The 20,579-nt window shown below is 38.2% G+C and overlaps 3 protein-coding genes across 7 annotated transcripts in view; 2 read left to right on the top strand and 1 right to left on the bottom strand.

Annotated features, from left to right (window-relative positions):
- LOC129724833 (SLIT-ROBO Rho GTPase-activating protein 1-like) overlaps positions 1-20,579 on the top strand; it is a 177,605-nt gene that overhangs the window by 123,049 nt on the left and 33,977 nt on the right. The window contains exons 1-2 of one of the 4 annotated variants that reach the window (XM_055680055.1): positions 5,258-5,349; positions 5,564-6,198. The exons of 2 other annotated variants lie outside the window; for them this stretch is intronic. In XM_055680055.1, the coding sequence (XP_055536030.1) occupies positions 6,123-6,198 (76 nt within the window). In that variant the 5' untranslated portion in view covers positions 5,258-5,349; positions 5,564-6,122. Of the gene's footprint in view, positions 1-5,257; positions 5,350-5,563; positions 6,199-20,579 lie in introns of those variants that run through there. One more of the 4 variants, XM_055680054.1, reaches the window with a different exon arrangement.
- Positions 12,819-13,823, top strand: LOC129724836 (uncharacterized). The gene is made up of 2 exons (XM_055680061.1): positions 12,819-13,412; positions 13,487-13,823. The coding sequence occupies exons 1-2, from the start codon at positions 12,851-12,853 to the stop codon at positions 13,702-13,704; spliced, it is 780 nt and encodes a 259-aa protein (XP_055536036.1). The 5' UTR covers positions 12,819-12,850; the 3' UTR covers positions 13,705-13,823.
- On the bottom strand, positions 14,393-15,275 carry LOC129724837 (uncharacterized). Of its 2 annotated transcripts, none has more exons than XM_055680063.1 (2): positions 15,116-15,275; positions 14,393-15,006 (listed from the first exon to the last, which is right to left on the bottom strand). In XM_055680063.1, the coding sequence occupies exons 1-2, from the start codon at positions 15,186-15,188 to the stop codon at positions 14,522-14,524; spliced, it is 558 nt and encodes a 185-aa protein (XP_055536038.1). In that variant the 5' UTR covers positions 15,189-15,275; the 3' UTR covers positions 14,393-14,521. The 2 variants fall into 2 exon arrangements, with proteins under 2 accessions (XP_055536038.1, XP_055536037.1); XM_055680062.1 differs by having other exon boundaries at positions 14,393-15,063; positions 15,116-15,274.

Genomic DNA, 20,579 nt, shown 5'->3' on the forward strand with positions numbered 1-20,579 from the left:
GTTTTGTGATATCCAATTTATCATATTATGTGGTTCATTTTTTAATCGAATGTCCTTAAAAAGGTTTTTTGGTTGGTTAGTTTGACTAGTAGCTCCTATCGAATTATAATACTATGTGCAATTGAACCGATCCGTTTAAAAAGATTGAAAAATTTTATTCTGTGAAATAAAATTTCGATGCTATACATACTAGCATTCGACTGAATCAAGCCGGCGGTAGGTTAAAAACAGTGTATAGCTGCTACCACTCCGTCAAGTTGTGGAGAATCACAAAACTTAGAAAATATGTAGAATTCGTTCTCACGTTTCTTGTGATGACCATGCGGTGCGATTTATTGATAGTCTATAAATGGTTCCAGAATTACCGATATTAGGTGGTATTCGGTGATTTTTGGCCATTTTGGGCAGTTTTCCAGAAACCGGATAGTTTTAAAATCGAAATAGTGTCCTAGGTTGATTTTCGGCCTCTGTGCATCATCCTGATTAAGAAAACTACCGTATTTAGTGGTATTCGGTTATTTTGTGCTGTTTCCAGAAATCAGAAGTCGTCATCTTTAATTTCAAAATGGCTATTGGAGGTAATTCCTGACCTGTGGATAGTATTGTGGTTTCGGAAATGCTCATATTGGGTGTTATTCATTTTTGATTTTTTTCCAGAAACCGGAGGTCGCCATCTTAGGAATCAGAATGGTGTTAGAGGTCGATTTTTGGGTTCTGTGCATCGTCTCGGCATTTTGAAATGTTTTCCAGAACAATCAATTGAAATATGTGTTTCATTTGTGTGGGAATCCTTCCACTCCAGAGATGAGAGGGTGTCAATATGGTTTTATTTGCTTGATTAGTTCTCGAGTTATGAAGAAATTTGTGTTTCATTTGTATGGAAGCCTTCCCTTCCAAAGGAAGGAGGGGTGTCGGACAACCATAGAAACAATTCTTGTCCCCAGAAACCTCCATATGGCAAATTTTGTTTCATTTGCTTGATTAGCTTTGACTTGTGCAGAAATGTGTGATTCACTTGTATGAGAGCCCTTCCTTCCAGGAAAGAAAGGGGTGTCAAACTACCATAATAATATTTCTTGCCCTCAAAAACCTCTGCATACAAAAATTTCATTCTATTCATTTGATTAGTTCTCGTGTAATGTAGAAATTTGTGTTTCATTTTTATGTGGGCCTTACCTTTTCGATGAGAGAGCGGTGTCGATCTGCCGCAACAATATTTCGTGCTTTCGAAAACACCAACATGCAAAATTTGGTTTCATTTGCTTGATTGAATGTCGAGTTATGCGGATATTAGGAATTGTTTGTATCCCTTCTGGAGCAGGGAGGGGTGTCAAACTATCATAGGAACATTTCTTGCCTTCAAAAACCTTCTCATGCATTATTTGGTACCAAATTTTCAATTAGTTCTTGAAATATTCAGAAATATATGTTTTATTTGTATAGGAACCCCCTCCCTGCCTTCCAGAAGAGGGAGGGGTCTCAAACCATCATGAGAACCATCCCTGGTGTAAACACTCATGAGATGCGAACAGTCAGAGCGAAGAGTAATGATGATGAATTCTGCGTCATCAACAGAAATCAAGTTTGAATATCGCATATAAAATTGATGCCATTTTTGTCCAAAACAATAGAAACGGTTCTTTTCAGAGCCACCGCGAATATAACTGAAAAGTTTTGGGTATAATAATTTGAAATGTTACCGTCGTGTTCCAGATATAACTCGTACAAGAAAATTATATTAAAAAATCATACAATTAAAATCTGCTCAAACAATAACCTCTTCAATTTTTTAGGTTTTTTGGGTGAAAACAACGGCACTTTTTCAAAGTAAATCGGGTTATAAGTTTTTCAACATTTTTTGCGTCTGTTTCTGTGACCCAAAAACAATTTAAGTTTATTCCAATGTATTTATGAAAACGATATTCTTGATTTATTCTTAAAATTTTTTAAGTAAGCATTCAACGCTTTCAGGAATATGACATAGTAAGCGCGAATAGCGTCGCCTTGTTGTGGTGAAATGTATAGCTCTACTTATTGTACATTTAACCACGGCAAGGTGAATCGCTTCGCGACGCTATTCGTGTTCGCTATATCATCGGGCAGACTAATGTTATACTGAAAGTGAAGCGGTGTTAAAAACGTTTTTTCTTACGTGAGGAATAATATCTACTAAGTATGTGAAAACATATGAAAATGCTTCGATTTGCACCGTTTTGCTTTCGGTATAACATCGGCCTAGAGTGCGGTATTCATACCATGGCTAGCTACTACAGGTCGGACTCGATTATCCGGAATTTTGAAAAACATTTCACTCCGGATAACCAAATTCTACGGATAATCGAGTCGATTTTTATTTAGATTTTTTTACTTTACTGATTGAGAACAGTCCGTTTGTTGATAAATAGAAAATTGTAGTCGGTAAATACACCAACATAAAATATACAAATTAGCTAGCGACTGTATGTCGATGTTTGTCAAATGTAGAAAGCTTAATCATAATGAGATGAATCAATCGTCACCTCTTTTAATGCATCGAATTAACTACGCAGTATATACGAGGTTCAGAAATGTAAAAATTTGAGTCATTTTATCCGCATAACCGAGCCACGGATAACCGAGCCCCCGGATGATCGTGCCTCCGGATGATCGTGCCTCCGGATAATCAAATCCGACCTGTACCACCCATCAAGGTACCTTTTATGCTATTGCTCAGTTTTCCATCTCTCCACTTTTTAATGAGCCTGCATTCAATTAAGCAACAAGAGTCTTGCGGAGAGTATAAAACAATGTCAAACTTCAACGCTCTCAATGTTTGCTCATCAACATCGATTTTGCCACACGCGCACACATGACAATTGGTGTACATCGAAATGTGCACTGTGCTAAGAGGTTTTCTATTTGTTTTAAGCCTCTGGCTCGTATCACTCATTGATATCGAGGGAATGTGGCAGTTGACTTTGAGTAGAGTGAGTAAAGCATGCTCACACGAATTAATCATTTTATCAATTAAGTTGATCATCGATACTGTTTCATACTTCACAACTTTGTAGATGACACAAAAAAGATAGCTTCTACAACGACCGAGCTCGAAATCAGGAACTTATTTCATCTACTCTCCAAATATTGGTTTTATTGACATACTATTTCAGAAGATTTTAGAATATAAAATGCCTCGAGATTTCAGTTTGAAACTCTGCCGCTATTGATGCAAATCTTCTTTTTCAGTTTTGCACTTTAGGTTAATGATGGCCTTAGCATGTCGTTTTAGATTAGACTTTTTTTAAATATCTGAAAAACTGTAGTAGTTGAAGGCAACAATGTGGAACATATGTTTGTATATTATCCAAGCGCACAACTTTGCAGAAGACACAGACCGAGTTATTGCCGAAATATTTGAAAATTTGTCTTTTTGAATTGCATATCAGGCAATGAAGATACTGGGAGAGACAAACGTTTCAATTCAATTTAGCAGAGTAATTATGATAATAATTCATCCTATGCAGGTTTCGTCCACTAGTTTTTACTTAACTGTGATCTGGAGATGTACAAAAAATGATTTTTTTCACATTTTTGGGCAATTACTCGGTTTTTGTGAAAGCTTTTTTTTGCGTCTTCTACAAAGTTGTGTGCTTGTTTAATGACGTACAAATGTATGCTGAACATCGTTGCTTTCTAAATGCAGTAATTTTTGAGATGTTTAAAGAAATCTAATTCCCAAAACTAGTTTTATAAGAAACGCTATATCTCCAAAAGAAGAGGAGTTAGGAAGAAAGTGTCTTCGGCAGAGTTTTTATGTGGCAACATTGACAACCACTTTGCTGAAGACACTTTTTCTCTAAAGTGCGAGAGTGAAAAGCGAGTGAAGAGTGGAGTTCCGAACTAAACCTTATTTTCATTCTTCGAGGCTTTTTATATACTAAACGTTTTCTGAAGGTAATATGGTCGGCGTGCGACCAGACCGAACCAAGCGCCATTTTTAAAAAAATTGAGTTTTTAACACCAGTGGATGTTAAATTTGATAATCTATCTTTCATGATAAAACGAAATCATTTGATCAGTTTATAATGGTATTATAACAAAATTTCTTTGCAGCAGTTTGCAGGAAGCATACGGGGTGGTTAAACTTTAATCGCCTATTACTCGAAATAAAGTTTTTGGCGCTTGGTTCGGTCTGGTCGCACGCCGAGCATATGTCAAAAAAGCCAATATCAGAAAAGTAAATGAAAAATGTTCACGAGCTCTCATACCACTGTGCGGTGATAAGCTAAACCAAAAATAGTTTTGTTATACCTAAAACTTATATCTATTTTAAAAACCCAATAAATGATAGATGATCGGGATTTATCCCTTAAAAAGCATGTAATGCTTTGAGATTTTAAAAAATACAAAATACCATTTATTCATAGATTGACTCACATATTTTTCACTAAAAATATCCAAGCTAATGTCGTAAATTTCCCCACGATTGCGTGAACAATCAGGCAAAGCATTAAGAAGATTAACTTAAATAAACTAGCAGCGGAATTTGGACCGAATCTCCTAATTTAAATTATACCGTTCCCGATAAGCAATTAAACTAAATTGGTCATTTCCATTTTATTGCCATTATTATTCGTGACATTTCGTGCCCGTCAGAGGTGAAAAGACCAGTGCGACCAGGACGGTGTGAGAGAAGATTTTGGCGATTAAAAGTATTCTCGAATGGCAGCACGTTTGGGTCCAGGATATGACGCCGTTAATAGAAGTAAACCAAGATATGTTTATAATCAGCGTCTTCATTCAAGTTTAAATTTGGCTCCATTGTTCTAATATAGATGCCGCTAGCACGCATGCACCCTCCACACCACCCCCAACAGAACCCGTGGCCAGCAGCTCCGTTCTTGTGTTGTCGGCGGAATTTGGTCGCGCAGTTAAAATATTATTTCGCTCTCGCTCTGTTGCCACCACCGCCTCTCGGAGTTGTACGCCGTAATCGGATCGGGTTTCGTGCCGCACGCTCTCTTGTTCCTGCTAGCCGCCGCCGGTACAAACTATGGGAGGACGCACGGCAAGGCAAGATTTTCATTCACCACAGTGCGGCTAGCTCTTGCTAGGTTGGGTTAGTCTTGCTGCCTATGTTGTCCTCTTATGTGTCGAGTTGAATCCGTATTTTATGTGCTATGTATGTATACGCTATGCTCGCGTTGTACTCCACTGCTTGGATGGTGTGACTCCGTGTTTCAGTCTGCTCTGGGTGGTGCCGGTTTTCGGATGCGCTGTTCTTCTGTGGTTGTCCTTTCCGTGAAATTTGTGTCTAAAAGGGAAACAGAAAAACTGTAAAGTGGCTAGTTTCAGATTGAGCTGTTGAATGTAAGACTTTTATTTTCGATTTTTTTTAACAGAAAAGACTTGCTAATCGGGCTCAAGTGGTGAGCTTTTAAAACTGGTTGGTTTCTTCTGGTTCGTTAGACTGGACGCTGTGGAAAAATCTTCTCGTGACATGAAAAAATGGATGTGACAGAAAAAAGAGACCTTCTGCGAAGCAGAAGTGATTTTTAACCAGAATATTTTTTCTTCTCGACAGAATTTTTCCTATCATTTGATAGCATCTATCAAGAGGTCACTGGCACTGGCAGTTAAAAGTGTGAACGAAAACAAAAAGTGAGGAGCGGTCGACATCATTGAAAGCCATAAACAGTGTTTATATTTTGGTGGTGATAATTAAACGTCGGATTATACAATAAGTAATTTCCAGCAGTCTGATAAGCGCGAATGAATGAATTACGGCGGCTCAGGGTGATAACCCGTAGTGGGAAAAATGTCGGTCGAATGCTGGAAGTTCACGATTACTAGAAGAATCATTGTGTCAGCTGCTCAACTGAATGGCGATAAGCCAGCCGAAAAGTGATACTCGAAGCGGAATTCATGGATTAGTGCGTGTGGATTGTTTGTGTACCATTCCTCAGGGAAGCTGAAAAGAACCGTGAAAAAAGAGGAAATAATTTGCCGAAGCGTGTGAATCAGAATCTACCACTAAACTACCCCCGGTGATAAGCGCGAATCATTTTGTCCTAGATTGATATTTGGTATTTTTTCGGAGTTTTGCGCAAGTTAAACCACCGGAAAGGTCAACAAGCTCAACGATGTTTCAGTGTATCATACAGCAACGAAACGGATGGATCCATCAGCCAAGTCCCGAGTTTCGGGACGTATTTCCAGGTATGAGCGGGTTCTCGGTTGTAGAGGAGAAAGTAGATTTTTAAACAAATTACTTTGACAGTTTCATTACATTCAAAACCGCGAAAACATGGTAGTTAATGTTGAGACAAGTAGATTATTCAATTTCTATATCTTTCACCAATAGATATATTCTCGAAAATTGTAGATTTTTTTACCCATCAAACGAAAACAAACAAATCCGAGCATCTGACAATGTTTTTTCCCCTGTTTCAATATTCCTTTCCTCTATTTTTGTTTATAGAGATATTTTTTAATAGGTGGGAATTGTAATTCATTATCATTTCTTCTTAGTTTAAATTGTGCGTTGTGCCGCGAATGTTGACATATCAACACAATTTAATAAATCATAAATTTTATTATTACAATGGATTGTGATTGCTCTCGCAAATAAGGGAATGTGAATGAAGGACAAATTTGAAACCTACCAGTCAAGTATAAAAAGTAGCTCACTGACTATAAAGTGAGCTAATTGTTGATTTGTTGGTTTGATTTCCTAATGTTTCTGCTTTAGTAAGCCTATGTAGTAAGTTCGTGCTAAACTTGGAACGACGTTTCAAAATCATTTTCAAATCTTTAATCTTGAGACAAGGTCCAGAATTTCTGTTAATAAGGGGATATAAACATTTTATATGTTTGGTGCACATTGATTGGATATTCTCATAGTGCTCCTTGAAAAAAAGATTTATGTCATAAATTAGTCCTAAATATTTAACTTGATCAATCCAATTGAAGAACACACCGTTCATCTGGAAAACGTTATTATTGGTGGGTTTTAAAGATGGAACTCTTGGCTTATGAGAAAAAAACAAAAATTTGTGTTTTGATGCATTAGGAGAACTATTTCTTTTCTGCAAGTATGAAGAAAACATATCTAGACTTTCTTGCAGCCGACGTACACAACGAAGGCTGTTTCCTTTTACGAAAATGCTTGTATCGTCACAAAACAGAGATTTCTCACATCTTGGAGGCAAATCAGAAAGATCAGCAGTGAAAATATTATATAAGATTGGTCCCAAGATACTTCCTTGAGGTACACTACCCCACCACTACAGTCAAGCTGAAGAGTGTGGTCAGTAAGTTAATTTGCATCATTTTTGTCATACAAAGAACAAAACTAAAATTTTACATTTTAGCTATTAAACCTCTATGCCAAACACTGTCAAATGTCTTTTCTATGTCAAGAAGAGCAACTCCAGTGAAATAGCCTCCAGATTTTATTAGTTCAAGTCATATTAATCACTTCAAATATCTTCAAAATTTCATATCTTCATATCTTCAAAATTTTGATATTTGTTATAAAAAGACGTGCAACTTGGCATTAGTTTTCCTTGCATTACACGAGAATACAAAAAGCTGTTCTTTTCGTCTGTGTTTTGAAATTTTCTTCAACCATAAAGTTATGCAAGTAATTAATCCAAGATTATATTTGTTCAAATAGTTAAGACACAGCAGAAACATATTCTAGCTTTGGCTAAAAATTTTGAGAAAACTGACTTGTTAAATTTTAAAAACATTCCTTTGGAGATTATTGCAAAAAATAGGAGTCTGATTTAATTAAATCCTATTTTCGATATTAGGTTCATATTGCAAAAAAAAAAAATAACAACTCCGATTTAGTTAAATTTTATTTTCGATATTAGATTCATGAAATCCTCAGCCACAAACGTAAAATTGTTGCTTAATAAACTTTTGTAGTTCAAAGGTTTTGAGAAATTATGTTCGTTTCGATTAAATTCCTATGCATGGGATTTTTCGAGAAAACAATGGACCATCGCACGGTGACGTCACGCATCTGGGTTTGATAGTTACTGGTAACTTTGTTTACTTTCGGGCGATGCAGTTAAGTTCTCAATCATAGCAGATCATGTAAATTGTGACCAAAATATCCTTTAAATGTTGTGCGTGAGGTGCCAGTACACTAAGAACAATTTATAAATTGAGCAGGATTTCCACTAAGCACATCATTACTCCACCAGAAAAAAGCACAGAGTCCAAAACGTAAACAATGTTACCAATAACTGTCAGAAAAGTGAGGTTAAAGAGATTCGGTGAGGTGGTCTATATAGAATTCCTACTTGGGCGTCATTCACAAATGACGTAAGGACTTTTTTTCGGAATTTTCGACGCTTCCTTCTCCATCGTAAGATTTCTTATTCCCTCTCTCTCCCCCTTCCACCTCTAATCTTATGTCAGAAATTGAAATTAATCCTAAAACATGTTAAGATCTTGAAATATTTATTTTAATATTTGGCGCACAGAATAAAAAATAAAAAAAAAATTGGAAGAATTATCCCACTTACTGTAACCAGCAACTGGAGTCTAATTATCGTTTATGGTTTCAATAGACCCTTTTATTTGTGGCGGTCCAGCTAATACAAATCCAGCATAATTTTTTTTAAACGCCTGCTTTTTTCAATTTTCTTGGAACCTATTATAAGCTACTAGCTAGCATAGACGATGATAACTAATTTGGCAACTTGAATCATTAAAAAACACACAAGTTTAGTGTGGACATTAGGGTGCCACAGAAAGCGACTTTTCGAGTTCCGTTTAGAGATAGGGCACAAAAGTTCCTCAGTTCAAAAATTTCCAAGTCCCAGAATGTTGATTTTTAACAAAAAAAAACTTTTTGGGATAACACCAGATGTCTGAAAAGATGAAACTGTTGAGCCCTACCTCCGGAAACCGAATTTATATTATTTTAGAGGGAAACTTTCTTCTTCAAAGTTGTTACATATGATAAGACGTTTATTGAAAAATTATCAAAAACTAGGTTGACTCAGATTTTCGACAAAATTTATGAAGAAAAAAAAACATTTTCGACAAAATCAAGTACATATGTTTTTCACCTTTGTAGATAAAAAAAAACTTGTTCTACAATGTTATAACTCTGTTAGTTCAAGCAACTTTATAGGAAAAGGTTAACCTCCCAGCTGGTTTCGAGGTACGATGCTGGCCTAACAAGCCAGTTGTCGTAGGTTCGAGCCTCGGCTCGGGAAAGACTGTAAGTGTCAGTAGGATCGTAGCGCTAGCCCCGCAATTGTCCTGTACACCTAACTGTTGGCTTCGAAGTTTGTGTATAATGAACAGAAGGTCGCGTTCCGAATCGGAATGTAGCACCAAGGCTTTGCTTTTTTTATAGGAAAAGGTTATTTCTATAGTTAACAATAACCGATATAGATTAAAAAACAAATTTTTCGCTTCTAGAAGAAAGTTTTTCTGTAAAATATTGCTATTGAGCTCTAGGTCCAAATTTCTCCCTATTTTCGGTTGTGCATTGGAACATCCTCGAATATTATTTATATTCGTACCAATTCTGTCCAAAATGCACCAACTGTTTCGACCTGGCCTTCATAAAATTCTTAATAAAACTCATGAATTTCATTTTCTGTAAATCTGTGGAAAAAGTCATTCAGAAATATTCCGTAGACAATGCAAAATATAAAATGAATAAAAAAGAACATTTTTTCAACATATCATTTCCGATTTCACTGAAACTTTTCACAGTTGTTCCTTTTTGATAATATGGTCATTTTATGATGTCAGTTGTTCATGTTGACTCACGACTGCTGTTCGATTTATGTCAGCACAAAATCCGGGACATCTAGTTATGGGATAATCTCCAGCGCCGAGTGTCTTATTATGATAAAAGATATTTTTAGCGTTCAAACGGATTGTTTGATCGGTATAGTGTTTTCGGCAAAGCTGTAGATAACTTTTCCTCTAGAAGAAATTTCTTTTTCTGGCGGTATAATTTTTTTTAGAACGCCAAACTGCACCTTTGCTTAAAACATGAAGACAAGAAAAGAGGGAAGAATTATAATTCGTAATTTTCGACATGAACAATGAATCGAGTTAAATTTTTAGGTCCAAAATATAAAGTCAAAAAGTTTCATCAACCGTTCGAAAAAAGTTAAACATGAGGTTAATTTGCGTAGTTTCCTCCGTAATTCCCAATTTTTGTATGGTTCAGCAGTTCTAAAGCTCAATCATTTGTGATACCGTAAAACGGGGTAACATTGATCATTTTTTTCACTTTTTCGTGAGTATTTATATATTTTACAACTGAAATTACAGGTTTCATATTTTTAAAACCAGCACTGGCATCCTTAGAACTTGAGAAGTTAGTTTTCAAAGCCCTTCGAAAATCCTGAACATTAAAAACATTTATTTTTCGTCGTTATTTCAAGACGCTTCCCGTTCTCCTTGACTGCTTTTACTGCGGAGGATAGTCCTGTCCTTGCATTTAGCCGCGGTATGTACTGCGAGGCATTTTTATGCCATATGTAATTTTATCTTTCGAAGATGAAAAACGTAAACGTTGGTCGCGAAAGTTGCTAGAAGTATTTTGTAAGTCAACAATCGTTGTAAAATTTTTGTGTTCAGAAAACGTATGTTGATCTTATATGCAAGGCCTTTTCAACAACGGAAGTATCAATAGGCCAGCTCTAGCCTGTTACGTTCTATGCTCTAGCCAAGACAACATCCTGGCGTAGGGCAGGATGTTGTCTTGGATAGAGCATAAAACTTGACTTTCTTAACAAAAATAAACTAATTAACATTGAATGTAATAAATTTGACTGAATTTTTTTCTGGTTGATTGAAAAAATTTAATAACAAATTCGGGAAACATGTCAATGAATACGAAATGTTCAATATTCGACTAGTATAAAGTGCTTTTTCTGACACTTACTGAGAGTAAGAAATATAACGATCGAATTAATTTTAAAGTTTGGCCATCAAAACAATAAAAAATTTCATCCAATACAATATTGTTCAGACCTCGAATGACACGAGACTAAGATGTTATACTCAATTTTAGCAAAAGTAATCACGGATCAGTTTTATTTCAACTATTCATGAGAAGGGTAAAACTGATCAATGTTACCCCGCTGATCTATGATGCCCCGTTTTACGGTACCAACGCTTTTCAATTCTTCAATAAATTTTCAATTTTAGATCCCAGCATTGGATAAACAAATTCTCAATTCTCTGAAATTCTGGTCATGCTTTTTTAACTAAGAAAAAGTATAGATCTTTGCAATTTATTGATTTTTTTAAATAAGTTTTTTTTACCATTGATATTTTTACTGTATTTTGTTCATAATATTCATGATATTAAGATAATTTTGTTTGTTATATTTTTTTTCCGTAAATCGTTTGAAATTATTTATTTTCATGTTTTTGGTAAAAAAGCTTTCAATTCGTTTTAACCTTTACAATAACTATAATCAAAGACATAGCAGCTGGTTTCGGAAGCTAAAAGCTAATAACAGTTTAGATTAAAACTCGTTCCATTTCGTTTGCTAATAATCCTCATAAATGTCATAGTAGCAGCTCCGTGCAATCTGATTGTGCGCTCGGGTGAACCAGTCCACCGCGGCTTGCATTTTCGCTTCACAGCCGGACGGCTGGCGGCACTGCGTCGAGAAGTATTTGGCCAGCTGTTTATAGTACAGTACCATTTCGTCACAATCGATGTCCTCCTGATCGAAGGTGGGGACCGCTTTGCAGGTTAAAACGAGATTGAAAGATTAGACTATTAGGGTGGTGAGCTCAGGTATAAAGATTCGACTGTTAACCTCGAATTTCCGCCGACGAACTGCACGCAATCAGCAGGACGATCACTACTAGGCAGGCATTCATCCGGTAAAGGTTCATTGTGTGTTCGAGTCGGTTTACACGAGCGCTAACTAGCTTACAGTTTACAAACAAGGCGCTACTGAATAGTTGCGATGACGAGCACCGACTATAGATCGGGCCCCGCACGGGTTCATGTTTACGAAGTACTGCTGATTGGAGTACATCATAAACATCCGAGTTATGGAGTAATAATAATCAACGAGGGAATGAGTTAATCGCGGTACTGCTAATTTCCGTTACTGGAAACCAGATCTGATTGCTCGTCGCGAGCAGGAGCTTCGGCTCGAGTCCGTACATCGCACTTACTTAATCCATTTATGATCATTCACATTGTAACGATGGTGATGAGTACGCGACATAAAACAAACTAATGATTCAGTTGCCGTACATAACTTTTTATGCTTAAATTATTAAGATCGTTGGTATTAGTGAAACGATTGGCCATGTTTCAAGAGCATATTGGACGTTAATTACAAACGCAATTAAAAAGTTATTGACGTAACAAAATGCAGGACATATATAATCCTAGTTATGAATATTATAGATCCAAATTTGAACACAAAAAATGAGGAAATAAATCCGGTAATTTGAGCATTTTATATATTCCCAATTTTTTTTCAAGAAAAAAATTGAAGATATTCTTCAAAAAATTATCCGGTTCAATCAATTTGTTCTCCATTTCTTATAACTATCAACTGCTTTCTCGAAGTTCTAGTGGAAACATTGTTTCGATTCATGAATAATACCAAACCTTATCTATTTAAAGCGAGTGCGAAATCTGAAGAAACCGTCTGAGGACGTGGAATTATTGTTAACGAGTTTGCTGGAAGAATTACTACTTATTACAGTTTGCAGTACACCCTTTCATTATCGTTATAAACATTCTCCTCGAAAACAGCTGTAAACGTTTTGTGAAGTCACGTGAGTTGACCGTATAAAACAGCTTTTCGGTTCGAAAGGAACTTTCAGTACCGATTCGGTTTCCAACATGCGACCGTCTAGCCTAATTCCATACGGGACCTTTCTAGTCCTGATTCTAACATGCTGCACTGGCTCAGCAGAGATCGACCCAAAGCAGATGTGCATCCCGGGAACGATTCCAGCCATTAAAACTGACACCGTCCGGACACTGATTCTTTGCTACGTGTATGGATGCCCGGAGGAAGTTACCGACATGATTGCGAAGAACTTCAACGTTTTGCATCACTACGATATGCATCCGGAAATGCTTAGTGGGAATGAAACGGCTCCGGCAGTGCCAGCTAGTACCACAAGTGCTGCTGCAGAGACTACGACAGCAGCTCCTGGAGCAGATACACCCGATACTACTACTACTACTGTGGCTCCGTCCGCAAGCATTACAACGCCGTCGAAACCGGCCGTTGAAGAACCGCCTATACATATTCTCTCTAAGCTGGCTAAGCTGACGTCGGCCCTCGAGAAAGATCGTGTAGCTGCTCTGGCAGTTTGCACGGACTGGATGTCATTGATGAACAAGCTGCTGGTAGACCTTCTACAAATTGATGTCAAGTGCTTCCTAGAGCCGGACCGTGAGTCAAATGTTCTATTTCAGCAGGAGAAAACTAGCATTAAATTTCTTTTAACTTATTGAAATCGTCTTTAGCGAAATATCCACCGGATTTCGACGACGGGGCAGAAATCGACTGTGATGAGATGACGGTCTACATGAAGCAGCTGCAAAAGTACTTCCGCGGTCAATGCGACTCGAAAGGAGAAAATTGCAACGAAAAGCTGAAGACCGCCGTCAGTTGGTTTGGCAGGGCGTACAAGCAGTTGGGCAGGACTTGCTACTATGATGCCTACGACTATCTGGACAAATGAGAATTTACGGATTAGTTTTTTTTTTGAGAATGAAGGCAATGTTAAACAAACTTGTGTAACAATGAATGTGTGGTAATTTTCTTTAAATAAAAGTTTAAAAATATAGTACCAACAAAGAATTGAAAAATAATTGTCAATAGTTTGTTGTAAAAACTACTAACAATGGTATATTGTTATGATAATTCCCCTTTTTCCTATTTTTATCATAAAGGAAAAATTTTTTGTAAAAGAATGGTAAGGAAAAGAGTATACTGAAGCACAACTTGTCGGTAACCAGTATTGCTTTTGCTGTGTAAAAAGCGGGGACATCAAGTACCATCCGCTCTTTAATGCTAGGATCTTTGTTTAAAAAAAACCTAACTGATACAAATCTTGAAACTAGTAGAACTTTTACGTTGCTGTCTTAACCCTCTAGTGCCCAAATTAATTTTAAGAAGGACTTCGAAAAGATCACTATGAAGCTATATAAACATTTTTTAAGTTCTTATTGAAGCTTTTTAAAGGTTCAACTGAAGATCGTCTGAAGGCGGCACCGGGCACTTGAGGGTTAAAATAAGCGGTTCGGCATGCAAATCTCAATATCGTGTTCTCACGCCATTTCAAAATATCGGATGATGGAAGTATTTCCAAATTTTTGGAATACATATATCACCGAAAAAAGCTTATCTTAAAAAGAAAATGCAGTCTGTAGGGTTTATGAATTTATTTTGATCCGGATGAATTTGGTTGATCGTTAGCAGATCGCTTTATACATCTGTTTGAAGTGCCTAAACTTCCTAACTACAATAACGACAAGACAATCTCGGCGATACGCAACTCAACAAGCAGCATTGCACCGAGTGGCCATATCGTTGACAACCGCGTTGAACCAGTTGATAGCGTACTGGTAGTTAGCCGGACACTTGTCACCCATCCGTTGGCATTTACGGTCGTAGAATCGTTGCAGTCCCATCATGTAGCCGATAACCTCGTCGCAACCTATGCTACCAACGCTAGTCACATCTGGTCGGGGTGGTTTCGGTAGCAGCGATGGTGTTAATAACGGCCCGTGGGCGTAACAAGCTGGGGGTCCTGTCGTTTCCACGGGTGTGCAGTTGTCTGTCAATGCAGGTTTGGCCACTGGTGGCGGCGTTGGTTGGGTTGGTATTACGTAGGGCCTGTAGGAAGGTTGAATCTCCACCGGAGGACACTGGACAGGCCTTGTGGATGTTGGGGGCACACATTCGGGGGGTAAGTTTGGGTAATGGGTCGGAAGCTGCTCTGAAGGTTGACTTGGAAGCTGGTCCGGAATGGGAGCGGGTTCTACAGATACATTTTCATTAAAATCACCATTCAAATTTGGTATCTGGATGTCTGGTTCTAAAATGATGTTTATTATGTTTAAATAAACCCTGTCTTGGTATGTACTTACGTTCCTGTGCATTCAGCTGGACCGTGAATAAGTGCACAAGGATAGCTATAACTAGCCTGAATGAATGGACCATTTTCAAATACTACTCAGTACTAGCGCTAGCTTTTCGCAAGTCAAAGGTTTTTATTCTTAGCAGAACACTTGCTGAACATTCATCAGGTTATAGTGTGCAATCTATTAGTAAACGCAATAATTTTAACCAGCGTTGCCTGGAAGGCGCTTTTTGTTTATTATCACAAATTGCAGGTGCAACCGTCTGTCGGGTGATCAACTGTGATTCATAGGATAAACGTTTGGATTGCTTTCATTGAACCAATCTAAAATTACACGATTCATCCAAACGAGTTCAAATCCAAACGACGTTTTAGCTGGGATTAGCAACAAGTCTAAACATTCTAATATCAATTTAACATCTTAACTTCTAGATGGTTTCGTGGATACAAGTTTTGTTGTGAATATCTCAACTATCTTTTCTATATAAGGGAACGTTTATCAATGACGCAGCAATCGTTGGGGGAGGGGGGTTTGCAGTTTCGTGACGAAATGTGATGAGGGGGAGGGTGGGCAATCAAGCCAAGCTACGTAGCAAATATTAAACCCAAAAAAAAGGTACGTCATTATCTAGAGAGGGTCTGCAACTTTGAGACGAAATGCTACGTTGGGGTTAGGGCGGGGGGTGGGTACCCAAAAAAGCTACGTCGTTTATGCATGCTCCCTAACATGATCTAAAGGGGTTTGACGGAACTTTGGACTTCCTCTGCCTGTCGCGATGAGTTTGTAGTGCATTTTATTTTGAACTCTAGTTTCGTTTGGGGTTGTATGGCACTGGAATACCAAAATTTATGAAGAATGCCAAAAAATTCCAAATCTGTGTCACATTAAGTGCTAAATTTCAAAACTCCACATCATTGAAAAGAACTTAAACATATCGTTTCTGCTGAATAAAGAACGCATAATTATTTTGGCTTTTGTGGCAATAGACCGATTATCGATCCAGTGCCGAATCCAGAACACGTCGCCATATCACCTCTCTTGGGATTCTTGCTAAATATAGTTTTTACTGATCGTTTCTCCGGTATTTAAGCTACATGCCCAGCCTACTGTAGCCTGTCGTGGTTTATCCGCTTGACTATATCCGCCAAACACCATTTTCCAGTTAGCCGCCAAGAATGGACCGCAAAAAAACACCAAGAGCTCGCCGATTAGCCTGATTCATAGAAGGCCATCAGGAGAAGCGGTGTTTTGTAGAGTACTAATTTGGTACGGGTTTGCAGTCTGCGGGACCTCAGGTGGTTACGCAATCTGTATAAAGACATGTTTGCGGCCACTATCCGCCTTTTTATCTCGCGGCTAACCTCCTTGTTGCACTTCACCACTCAGGTAAATAAATTCGTCGACTACTTCAAATGATACTTTATCTATCACCACCACAGGAACAACATCCGACGGGCTACCGTGCTCTCTACCAGCCACCATGTACTTCGTTTTGGCAGAGCTTATGGCAAGCCCAAATCTCGCAATTTCCCTATTGAGAGGTCAAAATGCCTCTTGCACCGCTCTACGATTAATACCGATGACGTCGACATCATCAGTAAAACCTAGGAGCGTGCGAGACTTCGTCATGATGGCACGCCAGCCTTTCGTACAGCACTTTCCAATGCAATGTTGAAAAATAAGTTTGACAGCCCGTTACTCTGCTTCAAACCATCTAACGTCACAAAAGTGTCCGATATCTCATCTGACGCTTGATGTAAAGTTCTGTTGGGAAACCAAGCTTGCGAATTATCTGTCATAACTCATTTCTCTCAACTGAATCGTACGTTGCTATAAGTCTATAAACAGATGGTAAGTCTGCAAGTTGATTTCTCGAAATTTATCGAGGATTCGTCCCAAGGTAAACATTTGGTCCGTGGTGGAGCATCCCCCTCGAAAACCACATTGGTATTTACCAACAAAGGTTTCCTGCGACGGTCACGGTATTGAAAAGAGTTATGCCCCGATAGTTACTACAGGGTGAGGAATAATTATCCGTGTTTTTTGTTTCAGTATATAACTGAGATTTGACTGATGTTGAAATGAGCTTACCTATGCAATTTTTAACCTTAGCTATGTGTAAACAAAACCACAAAATCTCCTTTGAAACAATGTGCATTAAGTGTCATACTGAAGTCAAGTCCATTACGCAGTGTGGTGATCGAGTTGTATAAACAAGGAAAGCGTCTAGTAAGTATCGCTAGTATGTTAAAAATGCCTACACAAACCATTAGAGACGCTATAAAACGATATAATGAGCTGGGAAATTTGGAGGATCGTTCAGGAAGAGGCAAAAAAAGTACCGCTAGGACCCCTGGGAACCGGATAATTATTCGTCACCGGATTAACCGTGATTTTAGAGGGTCAATTCGAAAAATGGCAAAATCATTAAAAATTGCTCGAAATCTGTACGAACTATTCTTTTAGGAACAAGGATTACGTTGTTGCAAATTTTCGAAAAATCATTACCTAAATGACAGGATGAAAGAAAATTGGTACCGAAAATCGAAGATTTTGTTAAAAGAATTTATCGATGGATGCCATCGCACAATTTTATTCACCGATGAGAAAATTTTCACTGTAGAGCAATTTCATACCCACCAAAATGACCGTCAGTTTTTGCCTGAAGGCTTTTAAGCGAATGAACGTAGCTCGAGCACATCATCCAGTTTCGGTGATGGTTTGGGCGGGAATTACGGCTACCGCTAAAACCCCCTTAATATTCATTGAAAAGGGTGTAAAAATTAATCAATTTGTTTACCGATTGAAGGCGTGCGTTGAAGCCAAGGGTGGACAGTTCGAGTCCGCGATGTAAATATTACAAACCATGCTAATGTATCTACATTTTGTATAAATATGTTGTTGTTTAATATTGAAAGAATAAAGTTATGACTAGAACATTGAACACGGATGACTTTTCCTCACCCTGTACAATCCAGACAGTGGCCTTCTTTGTTGATCAGGGTTATAAAACCTTCCATCCAGTCGGAGGACAATTCTTCATCAGCCCACACTTTCAGCATGATCCGAATAGAGTATGCTAAAATCATGTACGATACAGCTGTTCGCTCCCGATTTTGAAAAGCTCGGCTAGAATGCCGTCCATCCCAGCTGACTTGCAGTTCTTCAGCTGTTCAGTTGAAGAACTGCTTTTCCCACTTGGTCTATGGTTGGTGGATCCACAGTTTGTCTATCGTTCTCAATATCAATCCTGCACCTTTCAACGTCTCTGTCTTCCTCGCCGTTCAAAAGCATACTAAAAGGTTGTTCCCAACGCCTATCCACCTCTGATTAATCAGGCTCTCCCTCCTGTCGTTTCACATGACAGGGGCAATCACGTTTTGGTTCCTGATTCCGTTACGCGAGAAGCTCCTCGCATAGTACCTGGAGAAGCAGACCTACGCCTCCGCAAGAACACGCTTCCAATGCTCTTTTCAGTGGCTCTAGCTGCTCGATCTGTTCAGCAACTTTCTGCGAGTACTCTGAAACTACTCCTCCAGCCAGTGATGCCACATTTTCATCTGTATTTTGAAGCTCAAAAAATCTTGTCACCTTGGTAAAATTTCAAAAAATCTGTAAAAAAATCTGCATATGTAATGGACATATCCTTCTCGAAAAAAAACTGCATTATAGCTTGTTTGACATTCATCTCGTGACTCATTCATGCACACGTTTATGCGTAGCATATGAATATAATAAAACTTCCGACACGCTCAACCGCATTTGAGTTAAGTTTTGTTTTTCAACTATATCAAGAAATTTAATTTACGACCCCATGAAAACCAAAAAAATCTGTATAAATCAGTATTATTTCCAAAAAATCTGTAATCTGTATATGCAGATATCTGTTTGGAAAAAACGCAAAAAATCTGTATAAATGCAGATAAAGATGTATATGTGGCATCACTGCCTCCAGCCGATAACTGCTGCATGTTCAACCGTATCTCCTTCGTTGTCTTTGATTTCAATACGTTGGACAACCGGGCGCGGATCTTGGATACCACGAGATAGTGATCCGAGACAACGTTTGGTCTTCTGAACGACATTACGTCTGTAACGTCTGAAAAGCTCCGACCATCGCTTGAATATGGTCGACCTGGGGCAGGCCTACAGATGCTACAGATAGTCTTCCTGTCCGACCTGCGCTTTTGTATCTACGATAATGATCTTGATGTCATGCCTAGGCGCTCACTCTCCGAGTAGAGTCATTTCATTCCAAGTACCAAATTTCCAATAGTCGTCTCTTTTAATCGCCTAGTTCCACGCCGATTATTTCGTTCCGTATCTGGATTGTTCGTAGTAATTCAAATTGGGTATGCTATCTTACTAGGGCTGCGATACCTAGTTTCGCGACGGGGCTGCCGTCTTACATATAGCAGGCGAGGGTCCGCATATTATGATTTAATCGCTCGGTCCAGGTCAGACGCTGTTGTACGCCGCCCTTACCATGAATAGACAGCCGCGTACGACCCCTTTCCCAGTCAGCACACGACCAAAGTTTTCACCGGGGTTGGTGACCAGATCTCCACTAAGGTTACTCGTATCCTGCCATTCACCAGGCTGGGATAGGAGTTGCTGAACAGAGGAGGACGGCCACAATAGGGTCTCAAAAGTCATGTACTTTTTGCAAAGGCTTTTATTCTGCGCTGGATTAGTGCACTGCATTGGCAGAGGAAATCTTTTGCGGTTTCATATTCGAACTCGTAGAGGCGATAAATTTAGTCATCTGACTGACTATTATGTTTCAGGTTTCAATTAAGCAGTTATTGGCTTTTTTTACGCTCCGATGTTGAAGGCACAAATGTTTTTTTGATAACAACTATCTATTCTATATGATATGGGAAGGCTTTATGGGACTGAGATACAAAAATTTATTAGGGATGTCATAAATGGTACTGAATCCGTGGAACATCAAATGCCAAGTCCAGAAGTCCAGCCTGATCATTTAATCTTAAAGACGGCATCTTCGTCGACTTTGTTAAATGAATATATTCAATAAAGATAACATATATTGTAAATAAGTTTCTCAGTAGATATCGTAGAATACAGATATTTTAACAAACGAATAAGCAAAGAAATGTTAAGTTATTTGTTGATTATGATATTTTGTAAGGTAGTTTCTGTTGGTTGTCAAGCAAAAAAGTGCATTGCACATAGCACATTTACGTCTTGATCTCTCAAATATTTGACAGGTTAATAGTTTTTTTAACTCTCCTTATGACGTAATTGTGTGCCTCACACGTTCTATTTTAATGTTTTATATAAAAAGTACACAGAACAATAAAGCCAGATAAGAAAATCACCAGCTTAAAATTTGGGAAGCCCGCTTCTCTATTGTTTTTAAGGTCCTTAATCGTATTCAGTTGCGTAGCCAGAAATTCCGCCCGGTGAGGGGGGGGGGGAGGTGATAAAAAATGTGAGTGTATTGAAG

Source organism: Wyeomyia smithii, chromosome 2, assembly GCF_029784165.1.
Source record: "Wyeomyia smithii strain HCP4-BCI-WySm-NY-G18 chromosome 2, ASM2978416v1, whole genome shotgun sequence".
Taxonomy (NCBI): Eukaryota; Metazoa; Arthropoda; class Insecta; order Diptera; family Culicidae; genus Wyeomyia; species Wyeomyia smithii.

What these genes read in the sequence shown, in the direction of transcription:
- LOC129724836 (XM_055680061.1), top strand. Translation starts at nt 12,851, where the DNA reads ATGCGACCGTCTAGCCTAATTCCATACGGGACCTTTCTAGTCCTGATT. An exon ending in GTGCTTCCTAGAGCCGGACC is followed by an intron (nt 13,413 to 13,486) that starts GTGAGTCAAATG and finishes AATCGTCTTTAG; the next exon opens with CGAAATATCCACCGGATTTC.
- LOC129724837 (XM_055680062.1), bottom strand. Translation starts at nt 15,188, where the DNA reads ATGGTCCATTCATTCAGGCTAGTTATAGCTATCCTTGTGCACTTATTC. An exon ending in CCAGCTGAATGCACAGGAAC is followed by an intron (nt 15,064 to 15,115) that starts GTAAGTACATAC and finishes ACATCATTTTAG; the next exon opens with AACCAGACATCCAGATACCA.